Source organism: Xenopus tropicalis, chromosome 7 (genome assembly GCF_000004195.4).
Source record: "Xenopus tropicalis strain Nigerian chromosome 7, UCB_Xtro_10.0, whole genome shotgun sequence".
Taxonomy (NCBI): Eukaryota; Metazoa; Chordata; class Amphibia; order Anura; family Pipidae; genus Xenopus; species Xenopus tropicalis.
The window spans coordinates 114,410,411-114,433,169 of NC_030683.2; the positions used below are offsets into that span (position 1 = coordinate 114,410,411).

The window sequence follows — 22,759 nt, forward strand, 5'->3', positions numbered from 1 at the left end:
AAACCTGGTACTATTTTCTAACACCAATATGTTAATAAATATCTTACAATTATGGGAAGAACTAAAATGAGGAGTGTTTAGGGCACAATGAGCAGATCCAAAGAATGTACTGGGTGTAATAGAAAGGGGCAGAGTATTTATTACATGATCAGGAGGGCAGATGCTACTAGAGAAAGTAACCCCTAAACTCTAGGAACCCCAAATTAACTAGAGAATGCTGCCCCCCCTGCTACTGTGTAGCAAACCCAATCAGTGCAGAGTAGATATCCTGGGCCATCCCACTTACCTGTTTGAGGAGGGGAGCAGGTCCTGCAAGGGGAGGGTTGGTTCTGACAATTCATATACTTATTAAGGGGGGGGGGGGGGGGGGGGTGCAAATCCATTAGGGCAAGTGCTGTGCTTTTTTTAACGCAATTCAAATCTTACACAAATATTTAACACAAATTCCCCCCATGCTTTTTTGCTAAATATAATAATAATTGCAAAATATTTTTTTTTTTTTAGAGTAGGCATGCTGCAGTGATTAACCATTTTAGCAAAGAAGAATTATTATTATTATATGGTTTTTGCCCCAGTTTCATATTAAAGGGGTGGTTCACCTTTTCATATGTTATAGAATGTCCTATTACTATCGACTTTGCAACTGATCTTCATTTTGTATTTTGTTTTTTTAATTATTTGCCTTTTCTTTTATTTTTAGCTTCCAAATAGGTGGGGGTAAAAGAAAAAAACAAAAACTATTGCTGTTATTTACAATTTTACTATTATTGTTACCTTTTATTCTTGTCTATTCATTTACTCTATGCATATTCCAGTCTCTTATTCAAAACCACATATAATACAAAATGAAGACCAACTGCAAATTGTCTCAGAATATCGATGCCTGTGTCATACTAAAAGCTAATGTAAATGTGACCCCCCCCCCCCTCCTCCCCTTTGAGAGACCGTGTAATGCATACTGCAGGTGTATGCCATACGAGGCAAGGTTCTCAGTTACCCCTTTAGGGTAATATTTTGGGAACATTTGCTTTGGCATTCCCAAGGGGCATCTGCCTTTTGCAGTCAGTATCTGCCATAGGCAGCGCATTTCTTATTGTCTTCAATAGGATGTGGAGATCACAGGCTTTCTGAGTACGACGGGACCCCCTAACATGGCTGGGTCAGGGGAGATGTATTTAGAAGCAAGGAATAGAAGTTTCTAGTTAGACACATACTCTTCTTTGCCTTATATGTAATAAAAGGCAGTAATTTGCACAGGTGCAGTAACCCATGGCAACCAATAAGATGTTTGCTTTTAAACAGGTGACCAGTAAACTCTACCTGCTGATTGGCTGCTATAGGCTAAAGCTTCTTAGTACCTTTTATTACATAACTTCATTTGGTAAATGCGCAGGACCCAGTGAAGCTACACCCAGTTGTGTCTCCTCCCACCAGAGAAGTATCCGTGGCACCTAATGGTACTTACCCACAGAATGGTTCCTACCCCAACACAACATGGAGGCAAAATGAGACTTTCTTGCTTTATTTGCATCATACAGTTTTGCATAGATAACGCAAGTGAGCAGAAAGCTTAGGACACATTCCTGTATGTTACATTATTCTAACAGTCTACTTTACAAAAAATGTAAAAAAACAAAAAAAAAAAATCCAAATTAAAAAAGGGAAAACTGGTTAGCAGGCCCGCACAGTGATTATAAAAACAGAATTTGGCTACAGGTTATTGGCCGAGTTTGGTACAAGACAGTTACAGGATATACATTATTATTATTATTACACAAGGAGACAGCAATCCCTCTTACTACTTGGTTTCCAGGTTAAAGAAATAAAACCCCATAATGTCATACAACAAACCTAATATCAGGGGTAGGTCAGCAATCATAGCAACAGTGCTACTGGCTGAGGATTGTGGGAGTTGTAGTGAAAGCACTCCCCCGTTCCAGGATAATAAGAGGCAGCCCTAGGGGCACACGTATAATGTCCTGTGACTGAGAATTAAAAACGGGCCCTTTACAAAAGAGCTAAAAATGCCAAGGCACTGCAATAAAATGCAAAGTAAAATAATGATAGTCTAAAAGGTTGTGCTGCTTAAAGCAAAACTCCCCGCGTTGGTTCCTGCATTGCAGAACTACACACTGATACTGTATATGGGGATAGGTGGGGAGCTGGGCTCCATATAAACAAAAATGCCCATTCCTACCAACTCTATACTGCGGTTGGCTGAGCGCGGCAGATTTTTGGTAAAACAGAATAACTTTAAGGAGATGTATCACATGATCTGACAGACCTAGCAGGGGATCCTGGGAGTTCTGAAACAGCCATGTTGCTCTGTAACCAACAGATACACGTTCCACACACTTCTATATAAACTCTGGTAGAACTATATATAGTGCAACTGTAACTAGTGCCGCAATATGGAGCAACGGTTTCTGGCACCAGTTTAAAAACAAAACACTGCGGGTGGAGAGATGGACCCGCTGGAGGCTTTAGTGGCTAGCGAGACACGGACCCGCTGGAGGCTTTAGTGGCTAGCGAGAGACTGACCCACTGTAAGCCTTTAGTGGCTAGCGAGAGACTGACCCACTGTAAGCCTTTAGTGGCTAGCGAGAGACTGACCCGCTGGAGGCTTTAGTGGCTAGCGAGACACGGACCCCCTGGAGGCTTTAGTGGCTAGCGAGACACGGACCCCCTGGAGGCTTTAGTGGCTAGCGAGACACGGACCCCCTGGAGGCTTTAGTGGCTAGCGAGACACGGACCCCCTGGAGGCTTTAGTGGCTAGCGAGACACGGACCCCCTGGAGGCTTTAGTGGCTAGCGAGACACGGACCCCCTGGAGGCTTTAGTGGCTAGCGAGACACGGACCCCCTGGAGGCTTTAGTGGCTAGCGAGACACGGACCCCCTGGAGGCTTCAGTGGCTAGCGAGACACGGACCCCCTGGAGGCTTCAGTGGCTAGCGAGACACGGACCCCCTGGAGGCTTTAGTGGCTAGCGAGACACGGACCCCCTGGAGGCTTTAGTGGCTAGCGAGACACGGACCCCCTGGAGGCTTTAGTGGCTAGCACAGAGCCCAGGTTGGCATTAGCGGTGATTATTTATATATAGTGGAACACTTTGCAAGTGCTACTTCTTCATTAGACCGATCTTTACAATATATTCACATACTTTTCCCTTCCGTTAGGCTATGGGGAGCCACATTCTCTGCCCCCCCGGCCTCAGTGAGAACACCAGGGCAAGTACTGAGGCAGAGTGTGGCTAGCCCTATTCAGCCCAATGTGCACACTTCCATACGGAGTTCTTTATTAACATTTTTACAGTCCTTCGGAATCCCACCTAACCATACCTCTCTATTCACATTATTTACATTCTCTGACTTTCTATACAACACCTCCCCCTTTCTTCTTCTTCATTAAAACTTTCTCTTTACCACATTCAGGCTCATACTGGAAGCAGTGTTCCTGGCCCGATCTGCCTACAGCAGACATAGCTCGGTCCATAGAGTCCTTATATTGCTCCTAGAAGCTGGACTGAAGAAGGGTGATCCTGATTGGCTCCCTATCTTCCTTACAATAGTCTGTCACCTTGCTGATATTCAGCGGGTTATAATGCAGGTCCTGTATGAGGAACTCGTAGTTGGCCACTTGGCCGTTGCATTTGGACAACACTGTGGAGTCCTGTGGGATTTTCGGGCAGTTATCCGTGCTTCCTTTTTCTCTCGGTGCCGGCCAGTTCTCATAGTGCTGATTGTCTGTGTGGCCCTTGGGGGAGTCGCGGTGCTGTAGCTGAGGGCTGCAGGGACCGCCGGATGAGCATTGGTTTGTTGAGCAATAAGTCTGGCAGTTTTCTGCCACATTGGCATTCCTGTCCTCCCCTTGGGGTGCATCGGGGGGGCCTTTGAGCTGGCAGCGCTCACTCGTTTCTGGGTGTTTGCTGGAGCGGGAATCCTGCATAATGAAATCCCAGGGATATGCCTCGTCGGATGTGGAGACGTCGCTGTTTGCATCCATTTCATCGGCTAATGTTTTGGCTGCAAGAGATAAGCATAATGCACGTCATTTATACATACTTATATGGCAGCTCAGAAACTAGGGTGCAAAATCCTCATCTGCCTAAAGAATTCCAAGGACCAACCCTAAGTTACTTCTCAACTGGAGCCCTGAGCACGTGCAGTGCTGACTGTGAAAAGATGGCCTAACAAGCTCCAAGATGGCTGGCTCCTGTGCACAACTTTGAAGGCCTGGATCATTACTGTAAAGATGCTGAACCTTTGGGCTGGTACAGTAAGATCAGTTTATTTTCCTTTAAATATAAGGATAATACAAGTCACCAAGAACGTCACTGCCTACAGAGGCTCAAGGTTGACTGGCTTTTTGCACTGCCAATAAAAAGTAAAGAAAGTGACTCAAACCATTTACTTAAAAATATATTGCAACTACTGCAACAACTACATCCAGGGTCTGTCTGGCAGCAAGGGAACCTGAATAGCACTAGATTTGGACAGAATGATCTCTCTCCATCTGAGACAATGGAATTCAATCAATATATATATATATATATATTTTTTTTTTACATTTATTATTCTAGCAGGCTAAAGGCATTACCTACCTACTATAAATCACACATCCCATGATATAACTGAGACAGCAAAGGCCACATTCACCCATCTATAAGAAGCAGCTCAATGCCTCTTGCTGTGGGTTTGGATTCACCCTCAGTGGTTTCCCCTTCCCCTTACCCGTCATCATTTTGCTGAGTTCTGAGGCCTCGCTGGCCAGTGTGTAGGAAAGGCTGATAATGCGTTCCCTCTGCCCGGAATTGGCCATTTTGTAATCGTCATCCGAGTGTCTGCTGCAACCAGGGGACGTGGCAGGGCTGAAATGTGAAACATATAGTGAGAACACATCTCATTGGGGCAGAACATGGACAGAGAGGGGGGGATGGGTGCACAAAAAAAAATAGATTGCTAAGCAAATCAGCGAGCCGGCTATAGCAAACTGTGCAGGTTTGAGAGATCAGCAATGGAATATATACACAAACACACCTACCCCCCCCCAACACAATATATACAATAAAAGGCATATATCTATCATTTATCCAACATTTACATGGTCATGGGGAAGCATACTAGAGCAACCAGCTGCCTCTATAATATGCAGACAAATAAGGCCTTAATACAGGTATTTACCCTTTAATACAAGCCAAACAACACAGAAATGAAAAGGTAGATTAGCTGCACCAAACAGCAATTAAATAATGAAAAACAAAAACCTGATTAGTCGCTAGGAGTGGCTGCACAGGTTTAGCATCAATATTAGAGCAATCAGCCCCAGAGTGTGTTGCCCAGTGGCGCAGAGGGCGAGTGCCTTACCTGGTCTTTGTCGTTGCTGTTTTAGCTCTTTCCACTGCCTTCTTTTTAACTTCTAGGAGCTCAGGCACGGAATCAGGCTTTCTCTCAGGGCTGGGTGTAGCCTGGTTGAGTCTTTGCTAAAAAAGGGAGCAAAAAGGAATAAGTAAGAAGGAAATGTAGCACATAGTACACTGAAAAGTGATATATATGTAAAATACTGATAATATGCAAGCTATAAATCATATGCACTATTTCTTACTACTCCCAAGAGAATTTATCTGTATCTGCCACTAGGGGGTAGTGAGGTGCCAGGGAGCCGTCTCCAGATGAAGCTTGTGCATAAGAATAAAATGCTTACATATACAACAGGGGGAAGATTATTCCCTAGACACAGTATGTTAAAGGATTAAAACTAATTCTGGCCTCACTTGTAAGACTTGCATGCAGTTCCGGGTAGGCCCTACCCACATACAATTCATACAGTTAGGTAGCCCTGTGTATTGGATTTGGTTATTACGACTATGGGAAGATAGCGTAAAGACTAGAATCCCAGATCTGTAACATGGGTTCCGCTGAAACTTTGATGCAACAGAAGGCACAGCAATTCCGATCCATGTCAGCCGAACCGTAGTTCAGTACAGGAATCACCCAAATGGTCCCCAAAAGTAGTTTTCGTGAGTTGCCCGTTCTGTTCAGCTCTCACCTCCTTGTCCCCTTGGGGCTCCCATTTCGCTTGCTTGCAGGCTGCAGTCACTATCTTACTGCTAGTCCTCAGTGGGGGAGTCATCTTTGCCATTGGGGAGATCTCATGACAAGTCGTGGACACGATACTTTCGGATTGGGGCTCCATCACCAAACTGTATGTCGGATCATCCGTGGTGTAGTAGCCAACCGCCTGGTTTTCCTGCACCTTGTTACTGGCAGCCTTTGGTTTTATACTCCCCCCTTTCCCAGGTTGTGGGGTAGAGGTGGTACTTGGGTAAAAGGATGCCGTTACCTTGACCAGCGCCGGCCTTCTTTGCTCTGGGCAGGCACTGTCCACTTGTGGAGAGTTTGGTCCAGGAGATATGGTACCAGAGGAGATGGTACCAGAGGAGGCTGATCTTAGCTGTAGCAAGGAGGTAGAAAAAAAAAAACACATCACAAGCTTGAAAAACACCCAGTTCTCTAACCACAGGGTAAAGGAATGTGGTAAAAAAAATAAAAAATGAAATACTGACCCGGCTGATAACAGGGGTGTTGCCCCTCTGGGAATTTTGTCGCTGGGTGGTAACGCCAGGCTTGGGTCGCTCATGGATCTGGGCTTCCTGATGCCTCCTCATACGTTCCATCTGCTCCTCCGCACTCATTCGCTGCTTTCTCACTGTGCCCACTTCTGCCAGGCAAGGAGGCGACACCTGCAACAACAAGGTTAGGAGAGTTTTATGCTCCCTTCCAGTTCATGGCAACACTATGATGTGTAATGTATAACATGTATGTAATATATATATATATATATATATTAAAAAGGCACCAAGTTTGCCCAGCAGCAGTAACCCATAGCAATCAATAGATTTGCTTTTAAACAGGTGAGCCATAAATGCTTCCTGCGGATTGGTTGCTATGGGTTACTGCTCCTGGGCAAACATAACCCCACTAGTGAGCAAAGTTTCATTTGTACTTTTAAACCTCTGCATTCAGCAAGCACAACAAGCTGCTTCTGGCTCTAACTTTAAAGCTACTGATACACAGAGGTCTGATTAACACAGTTTACCTACTGCAGAATCTTATTACTGGTACATATTTACCTTTGCCTCGGAGATCACTTTGGGGCCGGTAGGGATGGCAACTGGACAAGAGCTCTGTGGCTTTGGATCACTTCCCACATCCCTTCTAATTGCCACATCTAAAAAGACAACAAATAATCTTACAGGCTGCAAGTTTTATTTAAAACACTGCTAATTTATATAGAACTGTCTACGTGATATCAGTCAGTTATAATTATAATTGAGGTTATTTTTACTTTAACCACAAGATGGCGATGGTGCACCAAGTATATAAAAGAGCTGTCAATGTTGGATATATTGTGCCTATGATATAGCGTGATAGCATGTAAATGTGGCCCTATATGTCTGATCCACTCGAGTGGATCTTCTTCCACCTGAGGTAGGCAATATTGGGCTAATTCTAGGGCCAATAAGGCTCTGCTGAGCAAATAAAATATATTGTCACTGGAAGATTGGCTGCTGTCCCCCCTTTAATGTTTTTGCCAATTATAACTGATGACAGAACAGTAAAGAAAACCCTTATCAAATATATGATTGACCAATATGGCAACCATTCCTGTTACACTGCTAGCTGGGGATCCTTTTGCATATAAGTTGTCTAAAGAAGCCCAAACACTTGCCTCCGGGGGTACTTGCTGGTTGCTGTCCTGCTTTGGCTGATGGGGCAGAATCTGTAAGGCGCTCCATTGGCAGCTCTTGCTCATTCTGGAGGAGGAGAGACAAATACATCACTGTATCACATACACGGCACATTCCCAGCACATATGGACTTTGCCTCTATCTAAACCTGACATGCCTTTCTGCGCAGATATTAGCTTTCTTCTGATGTTTGTCTGCTTAGGGAAAACATTAGAAAACTCATGTTTCCTCACATCTTCCCTACCCAGAAGAGCATCAGCCCAGCCCTCTTTCTTTCTCCTGACAACTTGCTCGACTGGATCACAGTTGGAAACTGACCAGCAGGTCACTAGTTAGCAGTATGAGCACCAACGTTTACTCCTTCCAAGCTGACAGCAGAGCCTGGTTAGTTACTCAAGCGAGCCACCATGGAAGCCATCACTGCTAATTAAGACAAGTGTGAGATTATATTTGTAGCCCCGCCTACCTGTTCTGTGCTGCCCCCTCTGTTCTTTCCATCCATGTCAGTGCTGGCAGCGGAGTGATGATCCCGAGGGAGTGGAGGTCTCGGTGGAACAGCCTCAGAATCCTATAAAGACACAAGCAGCACAATGAAACCTGAAGGCCAAACTGTATTATTCCTAACGGGCCTTTAATGTGCATACATGCAACACGGGGTGGCTCTTAGTAGCCACCATGTCACCTGCCCTTAAGGGGGTTGTTCACCTTTAAAATAACCAAGTTTATTGTAAAATGACCTATACCTAGCAACTTTGCAGATGGTCTTTATTTTTTATGGTTTTTCTACATCTTTACAGCTTTCAAAATGGCAGCCAAGAGACTATTGCTGTGTGAGCTTACACTTTAATTCTTATTGTTAATTTTTCATCTCTCTCTACAATTCCTCAGTATCTCATTCAAAGCACTACCTGGTTGCTAAGGCAAACAAGACCCTAGCAACCAGAGATCTGCTGAAATTCTACTGGGGAGCTGCTGAATAACTGAAAAACCGCACAGAAAACCAACTGCAAATTGTCTCAGAATATCAATGTCTGTCTTATTTGAACAACCCCTTCAAAGGGGACCTGTCACTCAGACTTAAAAAGCTACATAATAAAAGTCCTTTTCAAACCCAAAATTCTTTCCTCTATTAAAACATCCAAACATATTTATTATATATTGCCTGCCCCTTCTCTATTCCTATCACTTTTACTTTCATTTCTGCACTTCCTTGATGTCACTGCCCTTGTCAAATGCCCCCTCACTGCCAAAAACTGTGCAGCCTGCATATGGGCATTAGGTCTCAGTTCTAGCACATAAACAAGATTCTAGATTTTGAATTTTGGAATGATTCAAAGCTTGTCTTGATAGCAGCTTATACAAAATGGCTGCCCCCCTGCTTGTTGTGATGGATTCCAAAAGAAGAAAGCAATAGTTACATAATATTTTTTGTGAAAGTAAAGTTTATTTTGCCCATATGATTTGGAATTATTTCTTAGGGAGACAGGTCCCCTTTAATGTTAGGCCTGGCCAAAGCCTGGTTCTTCCCTACTACTGTATGCTCTGATAATATAACAAATGATTTCTCTTACTTTTTGAGCATCTCTTGGAGCAGCTGGATGCAAGCCTGAATGATGGAGAAAGCTCCTCTGATAGGCCGGCTGGGTCTCGCTAACAGGAGACGACGCAATCATCATTCCTATAGGAAGAACATGGGCGACCATGAATGGGTGTTTTGTGTAATTAGGGATCAATTAGCAGGCAACACAATAATGTCATTGCCTGGGCAAAATGATGCCATAAAGCAAATCCAATGTGAATATTTCCCTGGAATAAGAACAATCCAGAAGGACACAATGGCCAACAACGGCTGTAGGGGCGGTTCTGGCGTATGTAGCTCAGCACTTGGGTGATTTCAGGTTGCCCACCCCGGGTTTAGCCCCATTGTGACTGCCCTCCTCATTTAAAAAACCTTAAGCCATGAAACTCAAGGAGGGGTTAATGTTTATATTGTTTTAAATTGATCAAGTTTCTGGAATGGTAATAATATTTTGATGCCGCGATTTTCTTTTGGCCCAAGTAGAGGCTTAAATAACGGTTTGCTCTGTGATGTAATAATAGAAGAATTTGCGATAAATGCATCTAGTGAATAAAAAACATATGGTACAGAGAGCCCCATTCCAGCCGTAGCCATCCAATTCATTCCCAATCAGCGCTAGGAAGACATGTTGACATTACATACCAGGGTGCCTTGAGGATTCGGGGAGAACATGAATGGTGCTTTTGTTGAATCGGAGCCCAGAAATGATATCATTAATCATCCAAAGGTCTCGCTGAGCAGCCAGCTGGTCCTATAGGTAGAAAGTAAAGAATGTCTCCATAAACGGCCCGGGGCCTGGTTACAAACGTTCCGCCATATCCGTAAGAGTAACAGGTCTAATAGCGCCAGCAGAAAGCCTTCCCCGTGCAGCCGTAATGCAATAAGGAACCTCAGTGAATTACCTGGGGGTGTCCAATCTGCCCGACGCGGTCCAACGTTTCCCTCACAGTGAGCAGCTCATTGTCAAGTCCTCTGTATTCTTCCCACGCCCTCTCACGCTCCTTCAATAACAGAACAGTCACCACCACCCTTTTTTTTTTTTTATACAGAGCCAGCAAATTACAAAGTACAATGAAAATTAATGTGGCAGAGCCGATTAGGGAAAATGTATGAAGCATAAGTGAAACAGCGCCCCTAGTGGTCAAAATGATTCAGGAAACCTTAAAGAACAGATTTTTCAAGCAAGATTATACTAACCCCCACATGTAATAAAAGGCACTAAGTTTGCCCAGTAACAGTAACCCATAGCAACCAATAGGATATTTGCTTTTAAGCAGGTGACCAGTAAATTCTGTTGATTGGTTGCTATGGGTTACTGCTCCTGGGCAAACTTAGTGCCATTTATTACACTCCCAATGGCAAGCATGGAAGTTATGTTTCCCAGTATGTTTTGGTCTAGGATTGCCTCAACACAGGGGAGGAACAATGACTGAGCCATAAAAATGTTACTATACCCTTACACCTATAATCATAACTGGGACACCCCATTATTTCTGTACTTCCCCTATATAAGGGCCGGTGGTACAACCCAGGGAGAACGTAGCGGCAGAGCAAATGACACTTACAAGGGTGAGGTCACACAGCCTCGCACGCACGTACACAAGGTCATCCTGCAGCAGCCTCTGCTGGTACCAAATGTTCTCGATCACGTGGTCCTGACCCTGGAACTCCTCCAGGTGGTGGTGTGTTGCTTGGAGGGCGTCCTCCAGTTTCTCCTGAGAATATTTAAAAACTTAACAGTTATCACTAAGCCAACAATCGCACAGCAATGAAGTGGTGGCTACAAGAAGTCTATAAACCCTCTTTAGGATGAAGACACACAGAGCTACTAAGTAGCAGCTACTTGTCACAGCTACTAAATGCCAGAAAATACCCTGCCATAGACAATACTGAGAATTGCCTCTGCTAAAACACACAGACAATTATCAGTAAATGATCAGTATTGTCTGTTTTAGTAGCTGACAAGTAGCTGCTACTAGTAGCTCCGTGTGTCTTCACCCATAGCCAGTACAAGGGAATCAGGAGTTTCCTAACCTATTGCTAAGGCATCAGCTGCCATTCATCTCTGGAATACCCCCAGCTTTCTCCTCTGAACTGCCCCATGGCACTACTCAGCACTGACAGGCAGGGGGCACTGAACACTGAATGCCAGCACAGAGCACTGCCCCCCAAAATAAACAAATGAGCAAGAACCCCTCTTTTTCCTCACCTCCTTTATTCTGGTTTCATCTTTATTGTGGTATTAAGAAGTTGTTAAAATCCAGCTAAGTAATGTAAAGTCAGAGATAAGCATTCTGGATGCTGTGTATATAAATAGATATAAATTTCCGCTCATCCACTTTTTAAAACTGTAGTTTATATTTCTGCTAAAAATGAAGTAAAAACACAGGGAATAGGCTATTCAGCTAGAGGAGACTCATTTCTGTGCATATTTGTGTGTCCATATCAGATGTAACAGCAAGTGCTGCCCTAAAGAGAGATCTCATTTGCCGACTCGGCATGCAACAGCGCCCACTGGTGGTAATGATATCCTATAACGTTGCAATTTGCCTTTATCAAGCTATGACCTTTAAACAGAGCAATAAAGCCGCGGCAACTAATCTCTCCGAAATGCCTTTCCACTGGCAATGAAGGGAATCGCTGGTGGAAAGGTCTAGTGATGGATATTGCAAAGTTGCTTGAAATTACGTTTCTTTTCAAAAAGCTTAAGTTGTGTTTGGGTGAAGTTCCCCTTTAATTGAATTGCATGCCAAAACTGATTTTAACAGTTGGTCCTTTATTAGATAAAGCTTTCAAGTTGGGGTATGGGGTGAATGTAAAAACAGGTGTAAAGTTTGCTATAAGTTACTAGGCCTTGTGCAATCGACCAATTCGTTGCTATGGGAGACTAAACTGGTAGCAAAATATATACCTTTGCGACTTTACCCCATCTACCAGGCCCCGGCATGCCGGAAAAGGATTGGGCTGTGCACTAAAAGGGAGTGTTACATGTTCTTATAAATAATTTTTAATACGTCTAATGAGACATGTAAAAATACACTTCTAAATAGTGTAGTTAATAGTGTAGTTAATAGTGTAGTTAATAGTGTAGTTAATAGTGTAGTTAATAGTGTAAGAATTAATGTTTAAGTATCTTGTCAGGGGTTTAGTTGTCCTTTAAAGCTAGTTGCGTGCCTACAGTCCCAGGGTTTCTGCCAAGCAGCTAAGCAGTGTCCTTTCCATTCCCACTGTAGATAAGCTAGCAATAATAAACTCCCATATTACAGGAGAAAGAAGGCTTTGTATAATTGGAACCTGGTCCTGTCTGATTTATTATAGTGCGCTGCAGGAGAAGCTCATCGTGGGACTGAAACAGACGGCGGGGCACAATCCCACGCAGAATGTTACCTTTTCTGCTCGGAGATGCGCAGTTTCATCTTCCAGACTGACAAGCAGCTTATCCTGACCGCAGAGCTTCGTCAGAAGAACCTGGCACGAGATCAGAGTTATTAGGAACGGCAAAGGTAAATAGCCAGGGGGCCATTCTCACATTTACTCCTATAAACCCAGCCGGTCTGGGTCGGGCAGAGGCTCCCAGTACTTACATCAATGTTATTCTCTGCCAGGCGCACTTGGTAAGGAACCCGCTCCCGATACGGTGCCGAGCCAGACGGCTAAGAGGGTTTAAAAGAGAAAGAATTAGGGAAGATTTAAATGGTTTTAACGGACTGTGGGAAGAGAGATGGGGGGCCTGAAAGGTGTCTAGACTGTGTACTGAAAATAAACGCAAGGGGATCAGGGGATTGCTGGCCCTTACTGTGACTGTATCTGGTAAATATAGGGTGGTCTACATACAGAAAACACACTCCCTGTAGCAGAGGAGAGTGAGAGAGTAGAGGCCCAATAATAAAAGGTGCTATGGGGCATTAACAATCACTCTGGGCACAGCGCTAGAGCACAAAGGGGCATTAAGGCAAATACTTTACTGTAATTTAAAAAGCACTTGCATGGGGGGGGGGGTCTGGCTGGGCTAGAGTGCCATTGAAGTTAAGGGATGGGTAGGGGGCAGGAGGAAGGATGCCTATGTACCCTTGCCCCCAATGCTGATGAAGGCAGACAGCGCTGCATTCACACGTTTTTTTCCCCCTACTCTGCCCTTAATAAATGACCCCCCCACTGTGTTGATGGCTGTATGCCATTAGGCTGAGGCCAGAAATCAATGAAAGTGCCAGGATTTGCCCCCAGCTGGCCAGACAAGATACAGGAGGATGTTTATCAGTAATTTGCCCCGGTTAGAAGGATCAGGCCTGTCAGGAAAGCAAATGTAGATTCCAGGATAATTTCACATAGAAAATAATGCCACTGGAGGTGCCGGTAATCCCTTGCTAACAAAAACCTGACACCTAGTATTAAGCCGTTTTGATAAATACTGCCAGGAGCTAAACTCCCCTTTAATTGCACTCTTGTCTTTAATAATAACGTTTGCCAAAGTCTCCCCGTCACTAGAACTATACTGAAGGATCTCCTTTGTGGCAGTGAACAATCGGACTATTATGTAGACAGGTGGGGGTGTAACTACCTGCAGTCACGTGGTTACCTGGCAGTAACTTTCTCCCTGCAAGGAAAGTATTGGGGAAACAGGTGCAGCGGAACAGGGAGAGGGTTCAGATCAGGGAAAAGTACAATATCTGTGGTTGGATGCAACGGATGTGTAGGACTGGGGTAGAGAAACAAGGTGAATAGTTAGATGTTGGCGGTCAGAGGAGGAGGGATGTAACTGGTGTATGGAGGGATTGAGGGCAACCGGAAAGAAGTCAATAGGTCAGTTGGAAATGAGCACAGAGAGCACATAGAAGGATTAAGGAGATTAAGGAGCTTAAAGGGACAGTAACACCAAAAAATGAAAGTGTATAAAAGTAATTACTATATAATGTAATGCTGCCCTGTACTGGTGCAACTGGTGTGTTTTCCTTAGAAAGACTACTATAGTTTATATAATAAAGCTTCTGTGTAACCACGGGGGCAGCCATTTACAGGAGAAAAGGCACAGGCTACTTAGCAGATAACAGATAAAACCCCATTATATTCTACAAAGCTTATCTGTTATCTGCTATGTGCCTGTGCCTTTTCTCCTTTTTCCCAGCTTCAATGGCTGCCCCCGTGTTGACATAGCAGCTCATTTATATAAACTATAGTAGCGTTTCTGTTGCAAACTTACCAGTTTTACCATCACAGGGCAACTGTACATTATATTTTAATTACTTTAAAACACTTTCATTTTTTGGTGTTACTGTTCCTTTAAGGAGAGAGATGAGAAGGCAAGTTATGTTAGGAGGAGGAAGAGGAGTTGGGTACAGACAGCAGTAGTAAATGGGGCCAGGGAAGGATTGTGATGGCATGTGGGGTGAGCTATACAGTATGGTGTGTGTCTGGCACTGGCTGTTACAGTGGCATGACAGCAAATTCTCAGCATTTGTTGAGTTATTAATTCCCCAATCTCCCCATGCTTCATACCATCGCACTAAGGGACATCCTCTTCCCAGCCGGCACGTGAGGTCCTGGCCTGCCAGCGACGGGAGGCAGCGGAGGTAACTGCGAGTAACTGCTGGACCCCTACCCAGACACAAGCAAACATAACACTGATTAGAGAACATTTCTATTTAGGTCAAGGGCAGCACCAGTGGCAATGACTTGGTCCATAGATATGTACTGACCCACAGGGCAGCCTGCTCATTGGCCCAACTGACCAACAGTTTAAATCAGCCTGATTTGGTTCACCACTTAAATGCCCTAATCAAAAGGAGCTTGTCTTAATGTGTATAAATGTCTAAGCTTCAACCATAGCGTGCTTTTGATTTAACTAAGCTGAAAGCCCAGCCATCTTTATGCCACATGTCTAGCGCATTACATAGAGGTCCAAACTGCAGATTTATACACATTTCATGTCTTTGCATAACAAGGCTTTTGCGTAACCAGATTAAAATGAACATTCATTCTTCCTTTTAAGCTCCCTCCTATTCCTTCATATTTTAAACACAGACATTCAGTTTGAGGAGAAAACCTGTTCATTTCAGTTCCAGATTCCCCCTGTAGAGTTTTCATGAGATAAACCATGATCTCAGTTCTTCTCATTGAATTAAATTAGGCTCATTGTACACTGTAAGTGAGATTGTGGTTTACTTTTGCTACATATTTGTCCTTCCACTCACCATTTTCTGCAATTGCCTTGGTGCAGAGCCCACAGCTCGCCCAGAAAATGTCCCTTGGGGAAGCAGAGGTCTCTCCGAGTACTGCTGAAGAACACAAAAATAAAGGTTATAACAACACTGGCGTGAACACTTGCACAAATGCAACAAGAATTATATGCTGGCATTTCATTGAATGATAGATAAACCTGCTCCCATGCCAGGCCTCAAAAGAAAACTCGGCTTGGGAGAAATAAGAGAGACTTTTGTGGTGGAAAGGGACAAATGTCCATTGTTGTGTAAGACAGACAGACAGAGACTACTCATTTCAGTGGAAAGACAAAGCAGCCCCCTTAGTGGAAAGAACAGGAGATTCTTATTAAGTTAGGATTGCTCTACTTCAAGTTTAATAGAAGATCCAACAGATATTTGCCCAATATGGCCACAGAGGTGGTGGGCTGTATGAAATTAACAAGATTGTTTGGTCCCTAGGCCAACAATATAATCCCAGTATGGACTGGTTTCTTGCTCTGACACATCTGGCCAATCTGCAACCAGACATTGGTTGGGTAGTCCTTCAAACACAGACCAATAAGCTGCTGAATCAGTCTGGAGCCATCAACCAATGACATCCCATGCATGGCTAGTTTCAATTCTTCAATTTAAACTAAACTAATGAGCACATGATTTCTCCAGAGACACTGGATTTGCCCCTTATGAATAGGTTTATAATATGCATAAATAAGAAATTAAAAAATAGCTATACCAATGGTGATTGGTAATGCAATATAAATGTCATTTACAGATATTTTGACAATACAGAAGCAAAATAGAATGTCTTCTGAAAGCAAATGGTGGCACTGAAGGTGCAAAGTCAAAGATAAGACGTGCAACCAGAACAGAAACCTATAATCAGATGATGCTCACCCTTGTCACTTGGCTCCCGTGTCTTCTGAGAGATGGTGTTAATGATAACTCTGAAGGACACTCCTCCACTATAACTCTCTCAGCTGGAGTGCTGGGTCTCATCTGCATCCTGCTATTGGGGTAAGCATGAGTTCTCTGAGGGATGGGCATCCCGCATCCATCTACCAGCCTTTCATCTTCAGCACCCAAAGGCTGAGTCCGCCTACTGTATCTGTTAGGGCCCTTTGCTATGGTAGATGAAGAGTAACGCTCTTCAGTAGGCAAAACATCATAGCGATCAGATGGAGTCTGGGGTCTTGATAAGGATTTCATCATATGGCCTCTAGTCCTAGAACTGGTCACAAAATACTCTCCTGCTCTGTCTTCAATGTGTCTAGGGCTATGTATGAAATTTCCAGCCTTATCTTCTGCAGGGACCATGTCCACACGCCCAATAGGAGTGTTGGATCGGACAGTTGTCCTGCCTAGTGAAGGAGAAGCACTCACAGCTAGGTCTTCATTGGAAGCTGCTTGAGATGAATTAGGCTGACTTTTAGGACTCCGACCTGCATTATAGAGTATATCTTTTCTTGTAGGGCTTCCTACTGGTGGTCCAGGGCTAGCATGAGATGTGTCGGAATATTGCATAGATTTCTCACAGATGAATGGACCTCCATACTTGACGCTGGGTGGAGGACTCATTTTGGACATTCTGTGTCTAGGAAGTTCAGAGGGAGTTGGTGGAAGAGAAAAAGACCTTGAGGGTTTTACTAGTCGCTGAATTACAAATTCTCTAATTTCAGGTGATGGACAAGTTGTGACTCTTGGCGGAGAACAAGAAGAGATAGGAGACTGGAGACGAATTTGAGGGGATTCAGGAGGCTCACTCTGTGTCACATATTTTCCATCTCTAGCGTTCCTCTCTCCAGCTTCAGAAATGTACATATGTCCAGGAAGGACTGCAGGGGATGAAGGGGCAGAACGAGAGAGCGGAGAGGAATACACATCATGAGGACATTCAAACCCCTTAGGTGGAACTCTGGGTGGACTTCTGGAAGAGTAAGACCTGAAAACACAACCAACATAACATCCGTAATTACTAAGCAGGCTTAAAATAAATAGCATATGCCACCTTGGCACATTAATGTCATGCAAACCCAGCAGAACTTTATTGCATTATTTCCATTATTACTTACTCTAATGGTTCCTTTATGGAAAGCTCATCCTTGTGAAAAGGAACCCACTCTTCATCCTCGGGAATAGAGTCTTTTCTCTCCAAAGACCTTTGGTTTTCCAGTTCTAGCCTACTGTATGGGAAATCAGTGCCCTTCACACCATTTTCAGGGGTGGGGGGTGGAACCGACCCATTTTGGGATAATGTTGTAAAATGCTGGATAGCGTCAGATAGGGATTCTTTCAGCCCACTGAACAAGCTGTCCTTATCAAAGTCTCCATTGCGCTCCTGTTCTGGGAGACTTTCCCTTGAACTCTCATCTTGAGACCTGGTTTCAGAGAGGTGGGCGATTTCAAGGGATTCGGCACTTTTGGCATGCTCGCCCGCAGCACTGATCCCGGAGTGTGAGAGGTCCTCATAGCTGGCATACAGGTCTTCTTGGGTAGAATTTGACAGGTTTTGAACTTGGCTATTCCTGGGAGGGAAAAGAAAAATCCAATGGTAATTATGACAATGGCAACTGCTCTGCGACGTACTCCTACACACACACAATGATCTGATGCAAGGCGCTCTGGTCAGCTGCCATATTCTCTCCCTTCAGCAGGGGGAAGACATATAGTGACTCCTTAAGCACTATGTTAAGAGGGTTTGACTTCCCCCTTATAGTGAATAAAGAACAGGCATAAAATTGAAATGCTCCCATTTTACAGTGGTCTGTAAACACAAACTCCTTACTTGTTTCTGTCCTCGGAAACCACCAGGGAAGACTGGTTCATTGCCCGTATCCAGGAATTCATATCTTCGTGTGTGTCAGCTCCAAAGTAATAGGTCCGCATACCAGGATGCTCTGCCTACAGTGGGAAATAGGGATAGACCAGAGGGCTTTCTTTACTATTGTTCACTAAAAATTATCCCACCAATCATGTGACCATTGAAATGATGTATCCAACGTGCGCACCAGCCTGGATATCCTACCTTAAAGCTGAACCTCCGGTTCTTCACCTCTCGAGGGTTGGCAGGTAAGATTTGGTAGCTTGGCAAAAGGATGCTGCCCAACACTATTTCCTCTCGGCTGTCTGGAAAAAAATAACATACCTATTACTCAAGGTTACAAACTAGTTAGATATGGAAGATCAACTCTAACTCGGGTAACAAGCATGGCATGGTAGCAGCTGCAATGAGTCGGCCTGTTAATACTGCTCCCTTTGGAACATACCATTGGCACAACGACAATATGATTATGTATTAGTCATTATGTTTATGTACTTTATGGCCGAAGCCCGCAGCCAGATGCAGAGGCCCCAGAGCAGAATATTAAAGTAAATCAAAGCTACATTTAAATAAAATTTATAATAAATACCTCAAATTACCTCTATAATAGAATAAGCAGAAATCTGACAGCACAAACCATCTTCTCTTCCAGAGACGCAAGCCAGAACTGTCCTGGAGAAAGTCATAGAGCAGAGAGGTTACAGAAGCCATGGCTGGATTCAGGGTTTAGAACACAAACATTTAGCAGATTAATACTAAAAGGAGGTGGACAAAAGACAGGTTTTTGGGCCCAGCTCAGAAAGAGGATTCCAAATCATACTCTGGTTTCCTTCAGCAACATACAGGTAAGTTAATTGGCTCTTAAATGAAATAGGGAGTGATGACTGTAAGCTCCACTGGGACTAATGGGAATGATGAATAATGTCCAAATGTTGGCACTACATAAATAAAAGTTAGCACTGGGCATTTTTCTCTGGGAGCAATGACAGTTTAATTGAGCGACACTAGATGGAGCCAAATACCCCGTAAAACAGGAGCCACAGTTAATTCCATAATGGTTGTAACCTGAACGCATCATGAAAGAAATGGTCTTTTTCCAGTATACATTTATTAAACAAGTTCAATAGTTCTACAGTTCTTTGTAAATGTATCTGCTAATGGAAGCTGTATCTGTCTGGCCGTGTACAGTCTCTGCACCCCTTTGTCTGACTCCCAAATGAATGTAGCAGAAGCCTGCAGATGGTAACTGTGATGGAACCCGCATTCTTTGTTGTTTCCACAACAAAGAATATTTCTCTCCATGATTACAGCCAGACTAGAATTTCTGATTAATTTACACAGTGTCTCCCCTTTGGTTCTGCGTTAGGACCACGGAACACACAAGAAGCTTAGAGCCATAAACCCCCATTACCTGTTTATACAGCCAGCCGCGAATCACAACGGGCGAGTTGGGGTCCCTCTTTATAGAATATTCTCTCTTGCCAAACGTATGTACTCTCTTCACAGACCTGGTCGATGGCTACAGACAAGAACAGAGGGCCACTATTAATTTACCATATAACGGTTTACATTAGACAGCCTCAAGCCTAGCCCAATATGTACTCAAAATGCACTGCTATAGACTCTGTTTGACCGACTACTACAGACTTCATATTTTCTCAATAAATGCTTCCATGTAGTCTGTGGGAATGGGCATTATACATATATAGTCACTGATTAAATCAAGTAAAGAAACACAGTAGCGTATGGGTCCCTAACTACAGACTACTCTATGGCTACACACAGTAGCGTATGGGTACCTTCCTACAGACTACTCTATGGCTACACACAGTAGCATATGTATCCCTTCCTACAGACTACTCTATGGCTACACACAGTAGCATATGGGTCCCTTCCTACAGACTGCTCTATGGCTACACACAGTAGCATATGGGTCCCTAACTACAGACTACTCTATGGCTACACACAGTAGCATATGGGTCCCTTCCTACAGACTACTCTATGGCTACACACAGTAGCATATGGGTCCCTAACTACAGACTGCTCTATGGCTACACACAGTAGCATATGGGTCCCTTCCTACAGACTACTCTATGGCTACACACAGTAGCATATGGGTCCCTTCCTACAGACTGCTCTATGGCTACACACAGTAGCATATGGGTCCCTTCCTACAGACTGCTCTATGGCTACACACAGTAGCATATGGGTCCCTTCCTACAGACTACTCTATGGCTACACAGTAGCATATGGGTCCCTTCCTACAGACTGCTCTATGGCTACACACAGTAGCATATGGGTCCCTTCCTACAGACTACTCTATGGCTACACACAGTAGCATATGGGTCCCTTCCTACAGACTACTCTATGGCTACACACAGTAGCATATGGGTCCCTTCCTACAGACTGCTCTATGGCTACACACAGTAGCATATGGGTCCCTAACTACAGACTACTCTATGGCTACACAGTAGCATATGGGTCCCTTCCTACAGACTGCTCTATGGCTACACACAGTAGCATATGGGTCCCTTCCTACAGACTACTCTATGGCTACACACAGTAGCATATGTATCCCTTCCTACAGACTACTCTATGGCTACACAGTAGCATATGGGTCCCTTCCTACAGACTGCTCTATGGCTACACACAGTAGCATATGGGTCCCTTCATACAGACTACTACACAGTAGAGTGGCTACACAGTAGAGTATTTATTGAACGTCACGGCTAAATTGCCTAGAACAATACAGAAGTATCAGGGCTAGGCAGATAAACAGAGAGCTCTGCTGTGTGTCACTACCTGCTGCCCTGAGCATATACCCAAAGCCTGAGGGTCAATCCATTATTTTAACAGAAGCATTTTCAATATATACCAATGCCCGGCTTGCCAATGCCCCTACCAGGGAAGAATACAGGCATTCAGTGGTTTCCAATTGGGTTGCATATCAGCACCTTGTCCGGTAATGAGAAGAAGCATCTTTGTAACCAACAAAGGAACAGAGGAAAAGAGAAAGTAGAAAGCACAAACCCTGGAGCCCTGACTGACAGAGGCGTTTGTGGCTACGCTGCTCGCCACGCTGAGGCCGCTCCTGGGACGCTCCATCTCCTCAGTCATGGTCTGTAATTTCCAATGAGTCGGGTGTGGTTTGCTCGTGGGGTCAAATGTTCATAAACGTTCCTGAACAAAGCATCCATGTAATTAGATATGACATATAATATCTATTTCATTTCAAATTATTTTATGCTACAGGGGGCCACTTGTAACATTTTCTATTTTTTGGGATAAGTAAACCTTCAAAATAAGTTGATATAAAATTAATGAGTGCGCTATTCTAAGCACTGTTGCAATTTACAAGATATTATGGGTTATAAGTACAGTTAATATGAATGCATTTTATAACAGCGCCACCTGCTGGTCAGTTTCCAACCATTAAGTAGTCAAGGAAGTTGTCAGGAGAAAGAAAGAGGGCTGGGCTGTTGTTCTTCTGGTTGGGAAAACATTAGAAACCTCAGATAACTTTTCTCACGCCTTTCTCTAACCAGAAGAACATCAGCCCAGCCCTCTTTCTTTCTCCTGACAACTTCCTTGACTACTTAATGGTTGGAAACTGACCAGCAGGCAGCGCTGTTGTCACAAAACTCATTCATATCAACAGTAATGTAACCCTTAATATCTTGGAATTAAAAAAAATAAAAGTAAATTGGAAAAGTGCTTATCCAGCACAAAGCATGGATCTTCTATGGGAATGTGGGGGATCACAAAGCAGCACTTGCTGTTCGACCCAATATGAAAGTCATTTCTAGCTACAGAGATGAAGTGAATTATGAAAAAACAAAAAAGGAATTGTCGTCACGGATATGGAAAACAAAAGATTCTATTATGCCATTTAGCCAACAGCGATTTGACCCCATTTATGCTCTTTGCAGGAGGCTTTGATGCTTCCCTAGTTCCCCTGAATAGCAGGAGACAAATGCACTGTTGGGCTGTATGGCCTCCGTAATAGAAAGTACCATGGTATTTACACGCCTGACTCAGATGAGCATCCATGGGAAATAAAAAGCAAATAAAATCAGAGAGCAGACCTCTGGTTGGACAGTACCAACGTGCCATGTTGGAGGATTAAGCAGAACTAAATTCCAACATCCAGAAAGTGATCCCCTCAGTTGTAACAATAACGCTCATGTATAAGTGGCACATCAGCGCCCCTTCTGGTTACCTCCGAGGTTCTGTACCTGCCCAAATGGGCTGTATAACTGTCGTACCCAGCGTTATGGCTCTGCCCTAATAAGTTACATGTGGAGAGCATTTCCCCTGTACAGAAAGTGGAAGTTTTCCAGATGAATGCTGCACACACACAGCAGTACGGCAGTGCCACACCCCACAGATCCTAGTATTGTGTCCTTGGATAAACAGCAC

General features: G+C 43.9%; 1 protein-coding gene across 3 annotated transcripts in view; it reads right to left on the bottom strand.

Annotated features, from left to right (window-relative positions):
* Nucleotides 1-1,506: 1,506 nt before the first annotated feature.
* The window catches only part of plekha4 (pleckstrin homology domain containing, family A (phosphoinositide binding specific) member 4), a 51,748-nt gene continuing 30,495 nt past the window's right edge, over nucleotides 1,507-22,759 (bottom strand). Inside the window, exons 2-24 of one of the 3 annotated variants that reach the window (XM_018095289.2) lie at nucleotides 21,371-21,520; nucleotides 19,752-19,859; nucleotides 18,940-19,012; nucleotides 18,545-18,645; nucleotides 18,305-18,420; nucleotides 17,592-18,044; nucleotides 16,417-17,461; nucleotides 15,514-15,597; nucleotides 14,819-14,917; nucleotides 12,910-12,978; nucleotides 12,713-12,793; nucleotides 10,891-11,040; nucleotides 10,228-10,326; nucleotides 9,968-10,076; nucleotides 9,318-9,424; nucleotides 8,213-8,314; nucleotides 7,728-7,812; nucleotides 7,129-7,226; nucleotides 6,562-6,738; nucleotides 6,339-6,449; nucleotides 5,363-5,478; nucleotides 4,730-4,866; nucleotides 1,507-4,021 (exon numbers count right to left, since the gene is read on the bottom strand). In XM_018095289.2, coding sequence (XP_017950778.2) covers nucleotides 3,510-4,021; nucleotides 4,730-4,866; nucleotides 5,363-5,478; nucleotides 6,339-6,449; nucleotides 6,562-6,738; nucleotides 7,129-7,226; nucleotides 7,728-7,812; nucleotides 8,213-8,314; nucleotides 9,318-9,424; nucleotides 9,968-10,076; nucleotides 10,228-10,326; nucleotides 10,891-11,040; nucleotides 12,713-12,793; nucleotides 12,910-12,978; nucleotides 14,819-14,917; nucleotides 15,514-15,597; nucleotides 16,417-17,461; nucleotides 17,592-18,044; nucleotides 18,305-18,420; nucleotides 18,545-18,645; nucleotides 18,940-19,012; nucleotides 19,752-19,859; nucleotides 21,371-21,457 — 4,119 coding nt within the window. In that variant the 5' untranslated portion in view covers nucleotides 21,458-21,520 and the 3' untranslated portion in view covers nucleotides 1,507-3,509. 3 annotated transcript variants of the gene reach the window in all.